Raw genomic sequence first — 14,705 nt, 5'->3', positions numbered from 1 at the left:
GCGCATCGGGGGGATCTCGCGCCCGCCGGGATGCGGCCCCACGACGCGCCGTCCAAGCGGGCGGGCGGGAGCGGGCGCGTGGCGGCCGTGGGGATGCCCCCGCCGCGGGCCATGTCCGCCGCGCCCTCCTTCTCCGCCGCCGCCGCCGCCGCCGCCGCCTCGTCCGCGTCCGCGCGGAAGCCGCCCGAGCCGCTCCGCCGCGCCGTCGCCGACTGCCTCTCCCCGCCGGCCCCGCACACCCACGGCCCCGCCGCCGCCGCCGCCTCCGCCGCCGCCGAGGCCTCCCGCACCCTCCGGGTCAGTTCTCCACCCATCTCCCTTTCGTAAATCTCGGCCCCTCCTTGGTTGGTTGCCATACATGTGCACTAGTCAGTCCTTCGCGTGCTTGCTTATAGCTAGCCAGGAATCTCGTCAATTTGCCGCCCAAGCGACTTGCGAATGGCTAGATTTAGCAATGGCGCGCTCATACGCCGCTAGCTGCTGCTCCGAACCCCCGGTCAAGCTGCAGAGTAACCATCAGCTTGCATTTGGTTCGGTTGTCGCCTTGTATGCCATGATACGACTAGGGTTGCGCAACGCATTGAATGATGCACATAATTGGTGCCTATATATAGTATCAATTGGAACGCGCCACCCACTTATTATGTTGACGCCGAGGAATGGATGACTTGAGTCTAGCTGGGAACCACATTGATGTGCCCCTCGCGCTAAGCGGCTCGTGAATGGCTAGGTTTGGCAATGGCGCGCTCGCTCGGCGCTGGCTGCTTTTCTGAACCCCAGGTTGCGGAGTTACCGGCAGCTTCTCCATTGTCGTCTCGTACGTCACGGCGGCACTGGTGTTGGGCAATGCATTGAATGATGCATAAATTGGTGCTTATAGTATTAATTGGAACGCGCCACCCAATTATTTCCAGCGCCATTGAGAAACGGTTCATGTCCACGAGTGACGTCACTGCGTAGTTTGTCATGATATTATTTGATCATATCCTGGTATCTGTTGTTTCGCGATTAATGAGTAGAACATGTGTCGCTTAAGGCCACCGACCGCCGTTCGGAATCAAAGGGCGCTTCCGCCTCGCCTTTTGCACATAAAGCACAAACACGTTGACTATGTCTGTTTACAGGCCCCCCTATATGACACACATTCAAGGTGTTTGCCAAAGAAGCAATACCTAATTACTGTTTTGGCAAATTATGACTTGCAATCTACTCCCTCCGTTCCTAAATATAAGTCTTTCTAGAGATTCCAACAAGTGACTACATACGGAGCAAAATGAGTGAATCTACACTTTAAAATATGTCTACATACATCCGTATGTTGTAGCCCATTTGAAATGTCTAAAAAGACTTATATTTGGGAACGGAGGGAGTATGTGAATAGTATTATATTCAGACATGTTATCTGTCAGTTCGTATATATAATTAAAAGCACATCATCTAATGTGAAGTTCTTTCTCCTTTTGACTATCGGTTGCATTCGCTGTTTGGTTGCTCGATTTGTTAATTGTTTCGTATACCCGTTGTGATTCATCACTGCCCAGCATATTTAGCTTCTCTGCTTTCTCTCTTGCGAATGGGATTCGGTAATGACTCATTTGGCACTACCTGCTGTTCTAAGACGCAGTTGGAGAGAAACCAGCAGCTTATATTTGGTTTGCTTGTCGCCTTGTATGTCAGATAATACTGCACGGCGCAATGCACTGAATTACATACAAAATTGGTGCCTGTAGTGTTGATTGGAATTGGAATGTGCCGCCCACTTATTTCCAATGACGCCGAGAAACGATTCATGCCCACGAATGACATGACCGCGTAGTTTCTAATGGTTTATTTCATCATACTCTGGTTTTGTATTGTTTCATGATTAATGAATGGAAAGCGTGTCGCCTAAGACCACCGACCACCGTTGGAAATGAAAGCCCGCTGGTGTTGCCTTTTGCACATGAAACATAAACACACTGGCTTGGTCTGTTTACAAGCTCCCCTATATGACATACATTCAAGGTGTTTGCCAAAGAAACAAAACCTGACTACTGTTCTTTTTCACATTATGACTTGCAAGATACATGAATGTTATATTTGGACACGTTATCTGTCAGTTGCTATATATAATTGCATGCACATCGTCTAATGTGAATTTTTTTGGAAGGTAAAAGTATATAAAATTGTTGAATCCTTTTGACCGTTTGGTTAATTGCTTTTTTTGTTAAATTATTTGGTACATCCATCATAGTTCATCACCTGGCCAGCATATTTTCGTTATCTGCTTTCTCTGTTACCGGCTTACCGCTGTTGGTATTTTGGGCTATTGATGGCAAACAAAGTTTTGTAATGCAGCAAGATTCTTTTAACTCTGTTATCATCTCTCCTCAACTTGTGCACATATATGCCATTTCCTGATGAGTGATCTTATGCTGGCAGGATTATATAGCTAACCTGTCAACCATCGATATGGCTTATAATGTCCTGATTGACCATGCTCTTGCAGAAAGAGATCGGAGGTATGCTTTTCGCTTTCATTTCGCCTTTTCTAGCTCTTTCCCCATTCCACATTACAAGGGGTAAAGATTCAGCATAATGTGCTCATGTATCTCGTGTTTTTCTTGACAAACTTATCTAGCTCCTGTGTCATAAGCTACAACTCCTTAGCTTCTTTCTGTACGGCATACAATAATTAATCAAGTAACGATAAGGGTCTGGAATACTTGAAATTATTCACAATTTCCTTGCCGCATTTAGACTTTTTGAGCCGCTGTATCTATAAGAATATAATGCCCCCAAAAAGTGAATATTATATTTCCTAACGTGGACAATCTTTTCAACCAGCCCAGCAGTTGTCCCAAGATGCGTGGCATTGTTAAAGAGATATCTTATCCGGTAAGCTGAGTGTCAATTGTCAGCGTCTCATGCTTATTCTTGAAAATTGCTTGCACTTACACTAATACACTGTACAACTTTGCGTGGTAAGGTATATTCCAAGGGTGCAAACGCTACGTCAAATCGACATCTTTTGTGCAAATACCATGGCAAAGTATGACCCAGTGGCAGGTCACAGAGCATCATCATTTGGCCAGAACATTGGATCATCTGCAGCTTTGCCAAATTCCTCTCTTGTTGCCCCACCAATATCGAACTTTGCTTCAGCATCTCTTGTGAAATCTTTAAACTATGTCCGCTCATTAGTTGCCAGGCATATTCCAAAGTTATCATTCCAGCCAATTCCTCCGTCTCTGGCATCAACCTCTACAAAACAGTCGCTTCCTTCACTTTCATCATTTTTGAATAGGTCCTTACAATTGAATCCAGAAGCTGTTACCAACAGAGAACATCTTGAATCAAAGAAGGAATTGCAAACTGCACCCGATTTAACATCGTCAGCAAGTGAAAAGGTCGATGGTGGAGAGCATGGATATGATATCAAGTATATATCCTTCGACATTCTAAATTGGCGATGGCATGTATACGGTGAACGTCAAACATCAAGTTCTGCCAAGGAAAGGTATTTCTCTTGTGCTTATTTTTCACTGTCAGTTCGTTTTGGTAGACCAGAATGTCTTGTCAGTACAAGATGCAATGTGTTCTGTACCTGTTTTTGTCAAGTTGGAGCATCCCAGTCATTCTAGCCGTAATGAATGGAATTTAAAAGTATAATGCTGATAGTTGTGCAAACACTAACTGCATTGTTTGTTTCATTTATCACCAGCAATGATCTTGCAGGCCTTCAAGATTTTCATACACAGGGTTTTCTTGAAGTTGGTGCTGCAGCTCTTCTAGTAGGGGATATGGAGGCAAAGATTAATGATCAACAATGGAAATATTCTGTTATCCAGGAATTTCCTGATATTGATTTATTGCAACCTTCAACTTCGACAGCTAGCACTTTTGCGTCATCGCAGGGTCATCTGAAAGCAATAACTGCCTCAAAACGCATGAAATCGGGCCCGAGTCAAGTTTGGTAGGCTTTTTATTCTTCTTTAGGTTATCTTGTATATTAGTGCTACATTGTGGTGAAACCATATATATATTTCCTTTCATGCATTATTTTAGTATTTCATGTAGAACACATTCTCCTCTCACCTGCCCCATTTCCTTTCCAGTTTTGCTGAGATGGGTATTTTGAGAAACAGCTTTCTGTATCTGTGCTGACATATCATACTTCATTACGAACCAAATCATTATCTCAAGGCCAGCGCATATTAACTTGTAGATTTTTTTGTTTAAATTATTGATATCAATAATTAGTCAAAATGGTATTAAGTGTGGCAACACTTACTTTTTCTGCAGGGTGAATGTACCTGCAAACACATTCCAGCCTCGAGCACGTCCCCTTTTTCAGTATAGGCACTACAGGTATTCCCTTCTGCATATGATTTAGCATAGTATTTTGTATAGGAATGTATATGTTGAAGTGTATGCGTACTTTTATAAGGTCAGTATTGCATCAATGGAACTGAAATACCCTAAGTTGATTAAGTCTGAATTTTTTCTACCACCATATATGCATATGCATGCTGTAAAAAAAACAAGATGGAAATAGTGAGACATGCAATTTTGGGATTCTGAGTAAAATCTTTACTTAATTAACAAAGCCATGGAGAGATTCCGAGTTGTATTTTGTCAGATAACTCTCATTTACCTCTATATTAAACATTTGCTTATTTATAGTATATCATAGCTATAATACTCCTGTGTAAACCATATAGCTAAATAATACTGTGTTTCAGTTTGAATTCCACATTTGTTTTCAATGTGTTGCATCATGCCTAAAAATGTGCTCACATGCATCTGTTGCTCTTTGTGGCACCCTCTTTCAACAGTGAGCAGCAACCCTTGCGATTGAACCCTGCTGAAATTTCTGAAGTCATTGCTGAAGTTTGTTCAGAAACAACTTCAAATGCAAATCAATTTAATGCTCCATCAAGATTGACCACCCAGAGTCGGCAACCTTCAGCGGATGTGGCATTTAGTGTCCTCATTAAACTTGTTATTGACATGTATATGACCTTACACCCTTATCTTTTCATTCTTTTTACCTCCAGTTCGCACATCGTATTTGCATATCTAGTTTTTTCTACTGCTGTCTCCATTATTGGTATTATGGTGACAGCATGATTCTTGTACTTTTATATCTAATATTACTGCTGATATCAGACCTGAACAACTTATTGTTAACTGACAGTATATTTTCTTTACTATGAATGCATTTCAATTGCAAAACATATGCTCTAATTAATGCAAAGTATTTTTATTACATGAATATCTATGTGATCTGACCTGCGACATTGTCATCATTGATCTGAACTGCCTATTGTTCTGCTACTTTTTTCTTGTATAATCATGTCTCTGTTTTACTTGGGTTGTCAGCAGGCTGTACGCTTTGCTTCTATGAAATGTAAGGCTGATGCACTCTGCACGCGTACTAAAGATTTCCATGTTTGCCATATTTCTGTTATCAAATAGTAGTTTGAGTAATGAATGCATGCATCAAAGAACAACCGTTGCAAAATGTGAGCAAATATTTATCTCAAAATGTCATAGAACTGCACTTATTTAGGCTTGGTGTTAAAGCAACCTTTGCAACCATAGAACTACACTTATTTAGGGTTTTGATAATATTTGTTTCTCTTCCTTGGTTCAGGTATATGATGGACTCTGAGGCTGCTGCTCCTCTGACACTTTATATGCTTGAGGTGTTATACTCTGCACAGCTGTATCCCAAAACAGATCATGTGAAATATTTCTAACATTTTTTTATGTTTCAGGGCATGTTAAGCTCTCAGAAATCACCTGCCAGAACAAAGGCTTTCGATCTGATTCTGAACCTTGGGATTCATGCACACCTTCTGGAGCCTATGATAGTTGAAGATGCACCACTTATTGAAAAAGGTGATACTACAAGCAACTCTTATCTGAACAATGAGTACGGACCCAATATGGATGAACAGAGGGAAGCGGAACCTGAAGAAGAGCAAATGATTAGTCCTGCTATTGATCAGTTTGAGTCATGGCTTCTCAAAATACTATTTGAAGTTCTCCTTCTCTTGGTTCAGGTGATTGTTACTTTTAGAATATTGAACTTGTATGCATTTTGGTAGTCATATTGGCCCTCCTCTTAAGCACAAGGGAATGTGTATTATATTCATCTATGTACACGTGCAAGCATGTTTACATCACAACATGTAGATTGCTCCATTTTATGCTAGGCTGGTACGTACAATACCTTTATTTGTTACTTCTGGTTTTGTAGATGGAGGAGCGGCAGGAGATCGTGTGGGCATCAGCTTTAAGTTGTCTAATTTACTTTGTTTGTGATGGAGGGAAAATCATCAGGAGCAGACTTGGAGGTTTGGACATAAGGGTAAGGAAACTAAGGTTTTTTTCATGTATTCATTCTTTGAGTCGTGTGCTTGGACCCTATTTGTAACATTTTGTTAGTCTTGTTATTCGCGTGCCTTTGGACTAACAGTGTTCAACACTTCACTTCTAGATGATACCCAACACTTTGTTGTGGGAAATAATTTCAGTGGTATTTGATTATACGGAACATGAATATTTGGAGTAATAATATGAGAACTAAAACTGTAAATACATATGACTTATTGTGTTTGATTGTTGTATATTTGTAAAATATAAATAGCCTAATAGAATGAACATTCGCATGCATATTTGCATGTTGAGGTGGGCTTTTTTCTATGCATGATTGCATCTTGTGGCGGGTCTTTTCCAATGCATGGTGCATGCTGAGGTGACATGCTTGCATGTTGATAGAAATAGGTAATTGAGGGCTAGCCATTTATATATAGAAAATTGGAGTTGTAGTTGAAACTATACCTTTATGTCCCATTAATGCTAAACATATATCAGTTGAGCATGTAGTATGGATTTCTGCTTACATGGCAAGATGTGCATATTTTTATTGTCATTTTATATTCACAATTGAAAGATGGAAAATAAAAATAACCAATAGCAGCGGTACTGAAAATAATTGAATCTACAGGTTTGAGTATATTATTACTGGTGTTGATATGTTCCGAATGTATGGGTTGGGTGTAGAATGCTATTCCAGCACAAGATTTTTCTTTGATAGCAGGCTGTGAAATGCACTTGGACTTCTTCTTTTATGTATGTGGTCATGCATTTTTCTCATATATTTGGCGCATGAGCCTGTTTGACCTTCATCTGGCATAGGTTTCTAAAAATGTGTCACTCCGAACTAAAACCACGACACTTATTTTGGATTGGAGGGAATAGCATATAGTCTGTTTACTACACCCTCTGTTCCTAAATATAAGACGTTTTGGCAGTTCAATTGAAACTGCCAAAACGTCTTATATTTTGAAATGGAGGCAGTAGTTTACAGCAATTTCTGTAAATTGTGCTATTCCTTGCTGTCAAAGAAGGGTTTGAGAACCACGTGTGCATTTTTTAAATCCTGAACAGGTTGTTAAGACTCTTCTTGAGATTAGTGTGGAACACTCATGGGCAAAAGTAGTGCACAGCAAGCTCATTTGCATGCTGACAAATATGCTGTACCAAGTACCAGATGGGACTCAGAGTGGTGCACTTGATACACATTTTGTTCCCGAACGGATAGATCTTCTTGGTGGAGTTGATTATATCTGTCTTGAGGTTAGTGTTACTCTTTATCTTTAGATAGAACTATGCTGTTTCATGCATGCTATTGATGTCTGTTTACAACTGAGCTGTATGTCTATTTGACTGCAATACATTATTATCTTATTATCTCAGTTCTGCACAAAGTACAAGTAAACAATAATACGCCAGAAGATAGTCCAATGAAAGACCTGCTCTATAGGCAAGTAAACCCACCAGTGCTTCACTGCCATGTACTCCCTCCGTTCGGAATTACTCGTCCAAGAAATGAATGTATCTAGATGTATTTTAGTTGTAGATACATCCATTGTTGTGACAAGTAATTCCGAACGGAGGGAGTAGTTATGTTGGTTCTTTCCATCTGCAGTTAATCTTAGCTATCCCATTCTGGTACTAGCTGGAATATCCCATTCCATTCAATAACTTTGTCTCAAAATACTGGTCAATATTGTCTGGAATGAAGGGGATCGGCTAGTTGGTACTGAGTGGCGAATGGCAACTGCAATCATATGCGGAATTTTCTTTCCTCGTAGGTTCACACTGAACCCCAGGAATATGTCTGAACGTAAATAGGACTTCTTATGCTTAAAACAATTTTTACTGCACCTAGTGTCCCACGTGTGGTTGGCAAGATGGGTATCCCAGAAAAACTGGTGAGGTGCTGTATTCTTTACTTGAGAGAAAAGTTCGGTCAATCATAGATCCATAAAATCTGCGCCAATGGTCACTACTATACTATCTCAAACCAACAAATTCCATGAGATAACTGATGGTCGTTAAAATCAGAATTATTATCATGCAATGCTAATCCATTTCAGTCTCTGTTTGTACTATTCATGATGGTAATTTTTCTTTGTTAATCTGTGTTACCTTTTCATTTACAGTATTCACGAGCCAACTCGAAGGAAGAGAAGCGGGATTTGTTTTTTGTTCTTTTTGACTATGTAGTGCATCAAATAAACGAAACATGCTTGGCTGCTGGTCTTTCAACATATACTTATGATGATGCTCAACCCCTTGCTTCCCTTCTTGCATCTGCTGATGCTCCGGAGGCCTTCTATATATCTGTGAAGCATGGTGTCGAAGGTGTTGGGGATATGCTGACAAAAGCTATATCTGCGGCATTATCACAGTCAGCAGAATACGAGCAATTAAACGCGGTAAAGTCTCCTTCCCCCTAGTCTTTCCCAACAAGGACCACTATCTTTTCTTACAATGCTATAAGAGTCGACAGTGTTTTTTACATGAGAGTAGACAGTGTTAGAGACTAAGCTAGTAGTTAGTGTTTAGTACAGCTGTTGAACCTTTGTTAAATTGCTCTACACACGTAAAACATCATGTTCGAAGTTGCGCAAAGTAAGTAGTATCCACAACATTGAGGGCCCCTACAATCAACTCTAGTGTGTATGTTATGTGATGGTCTGCACATGTTCACATAAATAGGCAGTAGTCATGACCAAGAATCCACATTCTTTTCTCAATTAACCGTTAGGTCCTGCAACATGGTCCTACACATTTATTTGTCTGACTTTGTTTCATGGTAAAACACCATGAATATATGTCAAGATTCTCCCTTATAAAAAAGTGCTCCCTCTGATCCAAATTAAGTGCGTCAATTAATTTGGATCCGAGGGAGTACATAATTCGGAATTTTATTTTTGAAATACCATTTACTGTACTGGTCCTGATCAAAATTTCAATATTTGTAGCTTCTGGACAAGGTTATCAGGAAACTTGATGGAACTGTGAGCACATTTTCAAGGATTGACAATGAGTTTGCTTATATGATCCAAGTAACAAAATCCTTCAAGTGTTTCAGCAGCATTCAAGATGGATCTGAAGATGGTGACATTGCATCTAGGGCAAGGCTTTGCTGGGCTACTTTGCACTCACTTCTTCACTCACAAATTTCATCATACAGGCACCATGGATATATTTGGTTAGTTGAATTGCTCCTCTCGGAAGTAAGTGAAGAAACAGATGGCTCTGTTTGGTCTAAAATCCAAAACCTTCAGGAGGAAATTAAAGATGCTGGAAGCCACGACACCTCGTGTCCAGAAGTTTCACTGCCCGTTTGTCTGCTGTGTGGGCTTCTGAAATCAAAACACAACTACATCAGATGGGGATTTCTATATGTTCTAGAGAAATTTCTGATGCGGTGCAAATTATTATTGGATGACAGTGACATGCAGGAGCATTCAGTTGCTTATCATAGCAAAAACCGTCTGGACAAAGCTTTTGCGGTTATAGATGTTATGAGTACTGCTTTGCTACTCGTGTTTCAAAGTAATGAGACAGACCATATCAACATCTTAAAGGTGATTTTCTTTCACCCAAAATGCAGGCATTTCGCCTTTGCACTGCAAGCTAGCACTATCTTTGAATATTAAAGTTGCTTTCTGAAAAGTTAATACTGACAATGAACTACTTACAAAATGTAATTTCTCAAAGGTAATAGGTAGTTTCTAAATGCAGATTATAGCGCTCTGTACACCCAGTTAACTGCTAATAGTTAGTTGATCTGTAGCCAATTTTATTTCTAAACATAATTGATAACCTCTTAGATCTCCTGTTTAATACTGGTCTAAATCAACCATTAGTATTCTTAAGTTATATGATCTATCCTCTAATTCAAAGTTTCCTCATATAGATGTGTGACATGTTGTTCTCACAATTATGTTTGAGGCTTCCGTCCACAAATGTGATGCAACTGGGCGGCCTTCAATCCCTTGGTCAACTTTTTGGTTGCACAACTAAGAACATGGAGTGCACATTGGAAACCCTTGCATCACACAAAACCATAGGAACGAAGAGCCTTTCCAGGAATGAGACATTGCAAGATACAGGCATGAATCAATCTACTCAATCCGCTCTGCTCTGCGAAACATCAATGTCAGCACTACTTCTGAAAGGTCTTGCGATAGCTCCGATGCAGCTTGTAGCCCGTGTGCCAACTTCATTATTTTTCTGGCCATTGATGCAACTTGAAGGCGCTGCCAGCGATGATATTGCATTGGGTATTGCTGTTGGTAGCACAGGAAGAGGCAATATCCCTGGTGCTACATCAGATATTAGAGCAGCGCTTCTTTTGCTTTTGATTGGTAAATGCACAGCTGATCCAGAAGCACTTTCGGAAGTAGAAGGCAATGAGTTCTTCAGGTAATCTTTTGTAAGCTGCATATCTTCTTCGTTTGAAGTTGATTTATATAGCTAATACTTGATGTTTGTCCCTTCTCCACTCGACACCAACAGGGGGCTTCTAGATGATACAGACTCAAGGGTGGCATATTATTCTGCTGCCTTTCTCTTGAAGGTATGCTTGTCAGCAGTTGTTGACTGCTTACTGACATTCCTGTTGCACTTGGCCCTAATAAAGTTTTTGGTTGTACAGCGGATGATGACAGAGGAACCAGATGTCTACCAAAGGATGCTCCAAAGCCTCATTTCAAAAGCTCAACAGGTTGATGCTCTTTTCCTATCTCATCTTGTCAGTAAAAATTTCAAATACCAGAGGAATATTGTTCGGATGCAACTGGTATCTAGATTAGTTCCTGCTGACACATTCAGGCAGTACAAGTCTCACAATAAATTTAGTTCCGCACATGCATCTGGTCTCTAGATTAAGTTGGCACTGACATTTATTTACGCCGTTTCCAGTGTAACAATGAAAAACTTCTGGAGAACCCATACCTTCAAATGCGCGGAATATTGCAGTTGTCAAATGATCTAGGGGTTCAATAATCTATGGTTTGACATTTCAATGTACAAAGTTTTCAACGGGAACTGGCGCAATCGATCATTTTTGTTGCAGAAGAATCCATATCTGAATTCCTCTGCTCCAAACTGTGAAAAGGTGTGTGCTGTTGAATTTCAATCATATCCCCTATCTCCACTCGCCCGCCCCGCACCCTGTTCTCTTTTTCACTACTTGGAGGCCGCTAACGGATTTTGTCAATTTTGCAGATGTTTGAGTGGACCATGTAAATTACCCGCTTCTGCCGTGCTTGTGAATTTCTTTATTCTTTATTAGATCTGAATCAATATTCCATCTGGGGGTTGGGTCACCGTCATTCGCAAGACGAGATGGACCTGAGTTAGGATGAGATGGTGTTGATAAGCATGACAGCTGCAATTTTCTGATGCAGCGTTGAGATTGAGCCGGCCGGCGCAACTTTTTTTTGCGAGAATGCTCGGTTCAATAATGGTAGTTTGTATGTGTGGTTTTTTGATCTGTGCTCGCCTTTCCCGTCGTAAGTAACAGAGGGATAGATGTTTGTGTTGCTAGTGTAATTGCTATCTTGAAGTAAACTTTACAGTGAACTTGCCTGATCCTTAGGTTTCTTTGTGCCCTGGGCTAAGTGTACATGTGTAGGGTGAACAAAATCAGTTTTGTTTGTGCTGATTTGAATATACCTTTCCGCAACATCTTCATGAACTTTTAATTTGCCCCCTCTATCAAAATATAAGACGGTTTTTTGACACTATGATAGTGTCAAAATATGGCTTATATTTCGATACGGAGGGAGTATTTTATACTTCCACCATTTCAAAATATTTGTAGTTCTAGGTTTGTCGCAAGTCAAACTTCCTAAGTTTGACCAAGTTTATAAAAAATATATTAATATTCATGATATATATGTACTAGTACGAAAATATACTTTATGATGAATATAGTGAAACTAATTTGGTGTCGGAGATGGTACATTATTATTAACCTATAACTTGAAAATGTTTTGGAACGTAGGGAGTAGTTTTGAAATGTCTTGTTTCATAAACTTGAATACCGTTCTATCTAGTAATCCCCACAGGAAAGAAATTATCAGCCTACACCCGAGCTCATATGCCCTTGCTGTGAACTGTAAAAATGAACAAAAAAGTCAATAAAATCGGATATAATTTTTGTCAACAAATATTGCTTAGTGGTCTACCCACATGCAAAGTTAATGGCATAGGTGTTGGCCTGGACGAAAATAACAAAACCAGGGCTCCAAAAATGCTTTGGAAAACAGCCTTTTTGAAGCTTCGAATTTTGTTTTGCCTAGAGAATCACGAATTTTTTTTCTTCATGACACTTTGCACGTATGTCAGACAATAAAAAATCTTGGTTGCGTCCACCCAAAAAATGTTTGTTACAAAAAAAAAGATTGTTTTGATTTTCTTTTTACTGTTTCTCATTTTATTGTTCGTACGCTGCATTTCCACTTGGAGCAGATATCATATCATGCCTGGAATGATAGAACAATTTTGTGATTTGGGACAAAATAGTTATGAAATAGTTCATCCCTGCTACCTTGGAGACGAGCCAATACTTTGGCATCCCGAACGTTGGTGGCTTGGTGCCCACCGCCGTCTCTTCCTGCTCAAGCTCACCGTATAAATTAGCGCGATGCAGGGAGGGTTTCCCTTTTATTTTCATAGTATATAGCATCAAAAACAATTGACATTCAGTTTCGACAAACAGTTTGCCTTACAATAAAGAAATTACGCAAAAGGCCTATTAGCTCAGCTGGTTAGAGCGTCGTGCTAATAACGCGAAGGTCACAGGTTCGAGACCTGTATGGGCCATTTATTCTTTTTTTTTCTTTTCTTTTTTGTTTTTTCTACACAATGGACAAAAATAAATAAATATAAATGGCTTCGCCCGGGTTCAAACCGGAGACCTTCAGTGTGTTAGACTGACGTGATCACCAACTACACCACGAAACCTCTATGCCTCTAATTTATAAGAAAAGGTATTTGTTCAGCAATCTTCCAAGTCATGCTACATACCATCATGTGCTGCTGATCCACTATTTTTACAAGACGATAGGTCACACCATTATATTCCATAAGATTTATGGAGATAAAACCAAAATAAATAATAGATCAGTGCCAATGAAAGCACATGGAAAGGACACCCAAACACACTTGTGTCCAACTGAATACATGATGCTTTAGGAACCCCCGAATCTAGCATGGCCACGCTAAGGCGAACTCCAATGTGGAGCACCAAAGTTCACCGCAAATGTCCGGACAATTTTGGCCATCCAACGGCTGTCACAAAATTTGTCCAACCAGTCCGGACGTTCAAAATCCTGCAAACTGGCACCGAGCTGGGGGAGGTTGGGGGAAGAATGGATGTTCGCCACATCAAACTCTAACGCCCCGGACCCACCCATAACATTCTTCTGCCGCATCCGCCCCGGCTTGACCGCATTCACTCCGCCAGGCCGGCATCCCGCCTACTCGCATTCATAGCGGTGCGGTGACCGAGAAGCCTACTCCGGCTCGAAAGCCGATTCGGCTCCTCCGTACAATCCTCATCCTCTCCCACACATCCATTACCTCCGCGCACTAACACACCTTTGACCCCGTGATGGGGAAGAAGTCCGACACCCGGTGTGTGACTCCGGATCCAAGGGCGGCTCCCTAAACTGGTTGCCGCTCTGTGTGCTAGTTCCCTTGCGGGTGCACTGGGTGTCGCCCTCGGAGAAGAAGGATTTTGTGTTGCTTTTCTTGGAGCTAAGAGAATTGCCATTTTTGAATCTTTCAAAAAAGAATATAAAAAGTGAACATATCCATCCATGCAATCCCATCCGCTAGATGTATATAACTTATTCATCAGCAGTTAATTTTCATAAATAAGAAAATCCCATACAGGCAAGAGGGGACCGAGTGGGTGTTGCCAATATATCCGTCTCACCCTGCTTGTAGAAAGCTCCATCTACGGATATGCACTTCTTGACTTGTTTCTTATGTCCTGATATTTTAAAAATCACCGATATTTCGTGTAGGGCATCCGGAGCTCCATGTCAGCGGTACCGGTCACATCACACAATATTTCTAGGCAAGCGGGGAGGATGAAGGAGAGATGAGATGACAGATGTTGCGCGCGTGCGCGCGCGCGCGCGCACACACACACACACAAATTTGGCAAAAGGATGGACGCGAGTGACCTAGGGATTGCCGTTTAGGGAAGAGGAATAAGGATAGAACCACCTCTTCACATCATTTGATTCGCTTTCTCTCTAGCTAGCTTCTTTCTTATTATAAGGAGCTAGAGCCAATATTGATCTGTTGTTAGAGTTGGTTTATACACTGTAATTACAATA

At 40.9% G+C, this 14,705-nt stretch overlaps 1 protein-coding gene and 2 non-coding genes across 3 annotated transcripts; 2 read left to right on the top strand and 1 right to left on the bottom strand.

The window, feature by feature from the left end:
* The first annotated feature begins 6 nt into the window (after positions 1 to 6).
* LOC123072864 (uncharacterized) lies at positions 7 to 12,075 on the top strand. Its single transcript, XM_044496529.1, has 18 exons — positions 7 to 297; positions 2,422 to 2,501; positions 2,827 to 2,877; positions 2,969 to 3,499; positions 3,704 to 3,955; positions 4,285 to 4,350; positions 4,818 to 4,994; positions 5,639 to 5,690; positions 5,763 to 6,050; positions 6,248 to 6,358; positions 7,441 to 7,629; positions 8,499 to 8,774; positions 9,324 to 9,932; positions 10,265 to 10,773; positions 10,867 to 10,927; positions 11,006 to 11,074; positions 11,272 to 11,467; positions 11,578 to 12,075. Exons 1-17 carry the CDS (start codon positions 31 to 33, stop codon positions 11,353 to 11,355), a joined length of 3,672 nt encoding a protein of 1,223 aa, XP_044352464.1. The 5' UTR covers positions 7 to 30; the 3' UTR covers positions 11,356 to 11,467; positions 11,578 to 12,075.
* Positions 12,076 to 13,105: 1,030 nt separating this feature from the next.
* On the top strand, positions 13,106 to 13,179 carry TRNAI-AAU (transfer RNA isoleucine (anticodon AAU)). The gene has a single exon. It is a non-coding gene; the product is annotated as a tRNA-Ile (tRNA).
* Positions 13,180 to 13,246: 67 nt separating this feature from the next.
* On the bottom strand, positions 13,247 to 13,320 carry TRNAV-AAC (transfer RNA valine (anticodon AAC)). Its single transcript has one exon. It is a non-coding gene; the product is annotated as a tRNA-Val (tRNA).
* Between the last annotated feature and the right edge of the window lie 1,385 nt (positions 13,321 to 14,705).

This window comes from Triticum aestivum, chromosome 3B (assembly GCF_018294505.1).
Source record: "Triticum aestivum cultivar Chinese Spring chromosome 3B, IWGSC CS RefSeq v2.1, whole genome shotgun sequence".
NCBI classification, from domain to species: domain Eukaryota; kingdom Viridiplantae; phylum Streptophyta; class Magnoliopsida; order Poales; family Poaceae; genus Triticum; species Triticum aestivum.
Note: the sequence above shows the minus strand (reverse complement) of the source record. Positions and strands in the feature narration are given on the sequence as shown.

Excerpts from the sequence above, each read along its gene's own strand:
- LOC123072864 (XM_044496529.1), top strand. The coding sequence starts at position 31 with ATGCGGCCCCACGACGCGCCGTCCAAGCGGGCGGGCGGGAGCGGGCGC. Across the intron at positions 7,630-8,498 it reads TTGATTATATCTGTCTTGAG|TATTCACGAGCCAACTCGAA; the intron begins GTTAGTGTTACT and ends TTTCATTTACAG. Across the intron at positions 10,928-11,005 it reads CTGCTGCCTTTCTCTTGAAG|CGGATGATGACAGAGGAACC; the intron begins GTATGCTTGTCA and ends TTGGTTGTACAG.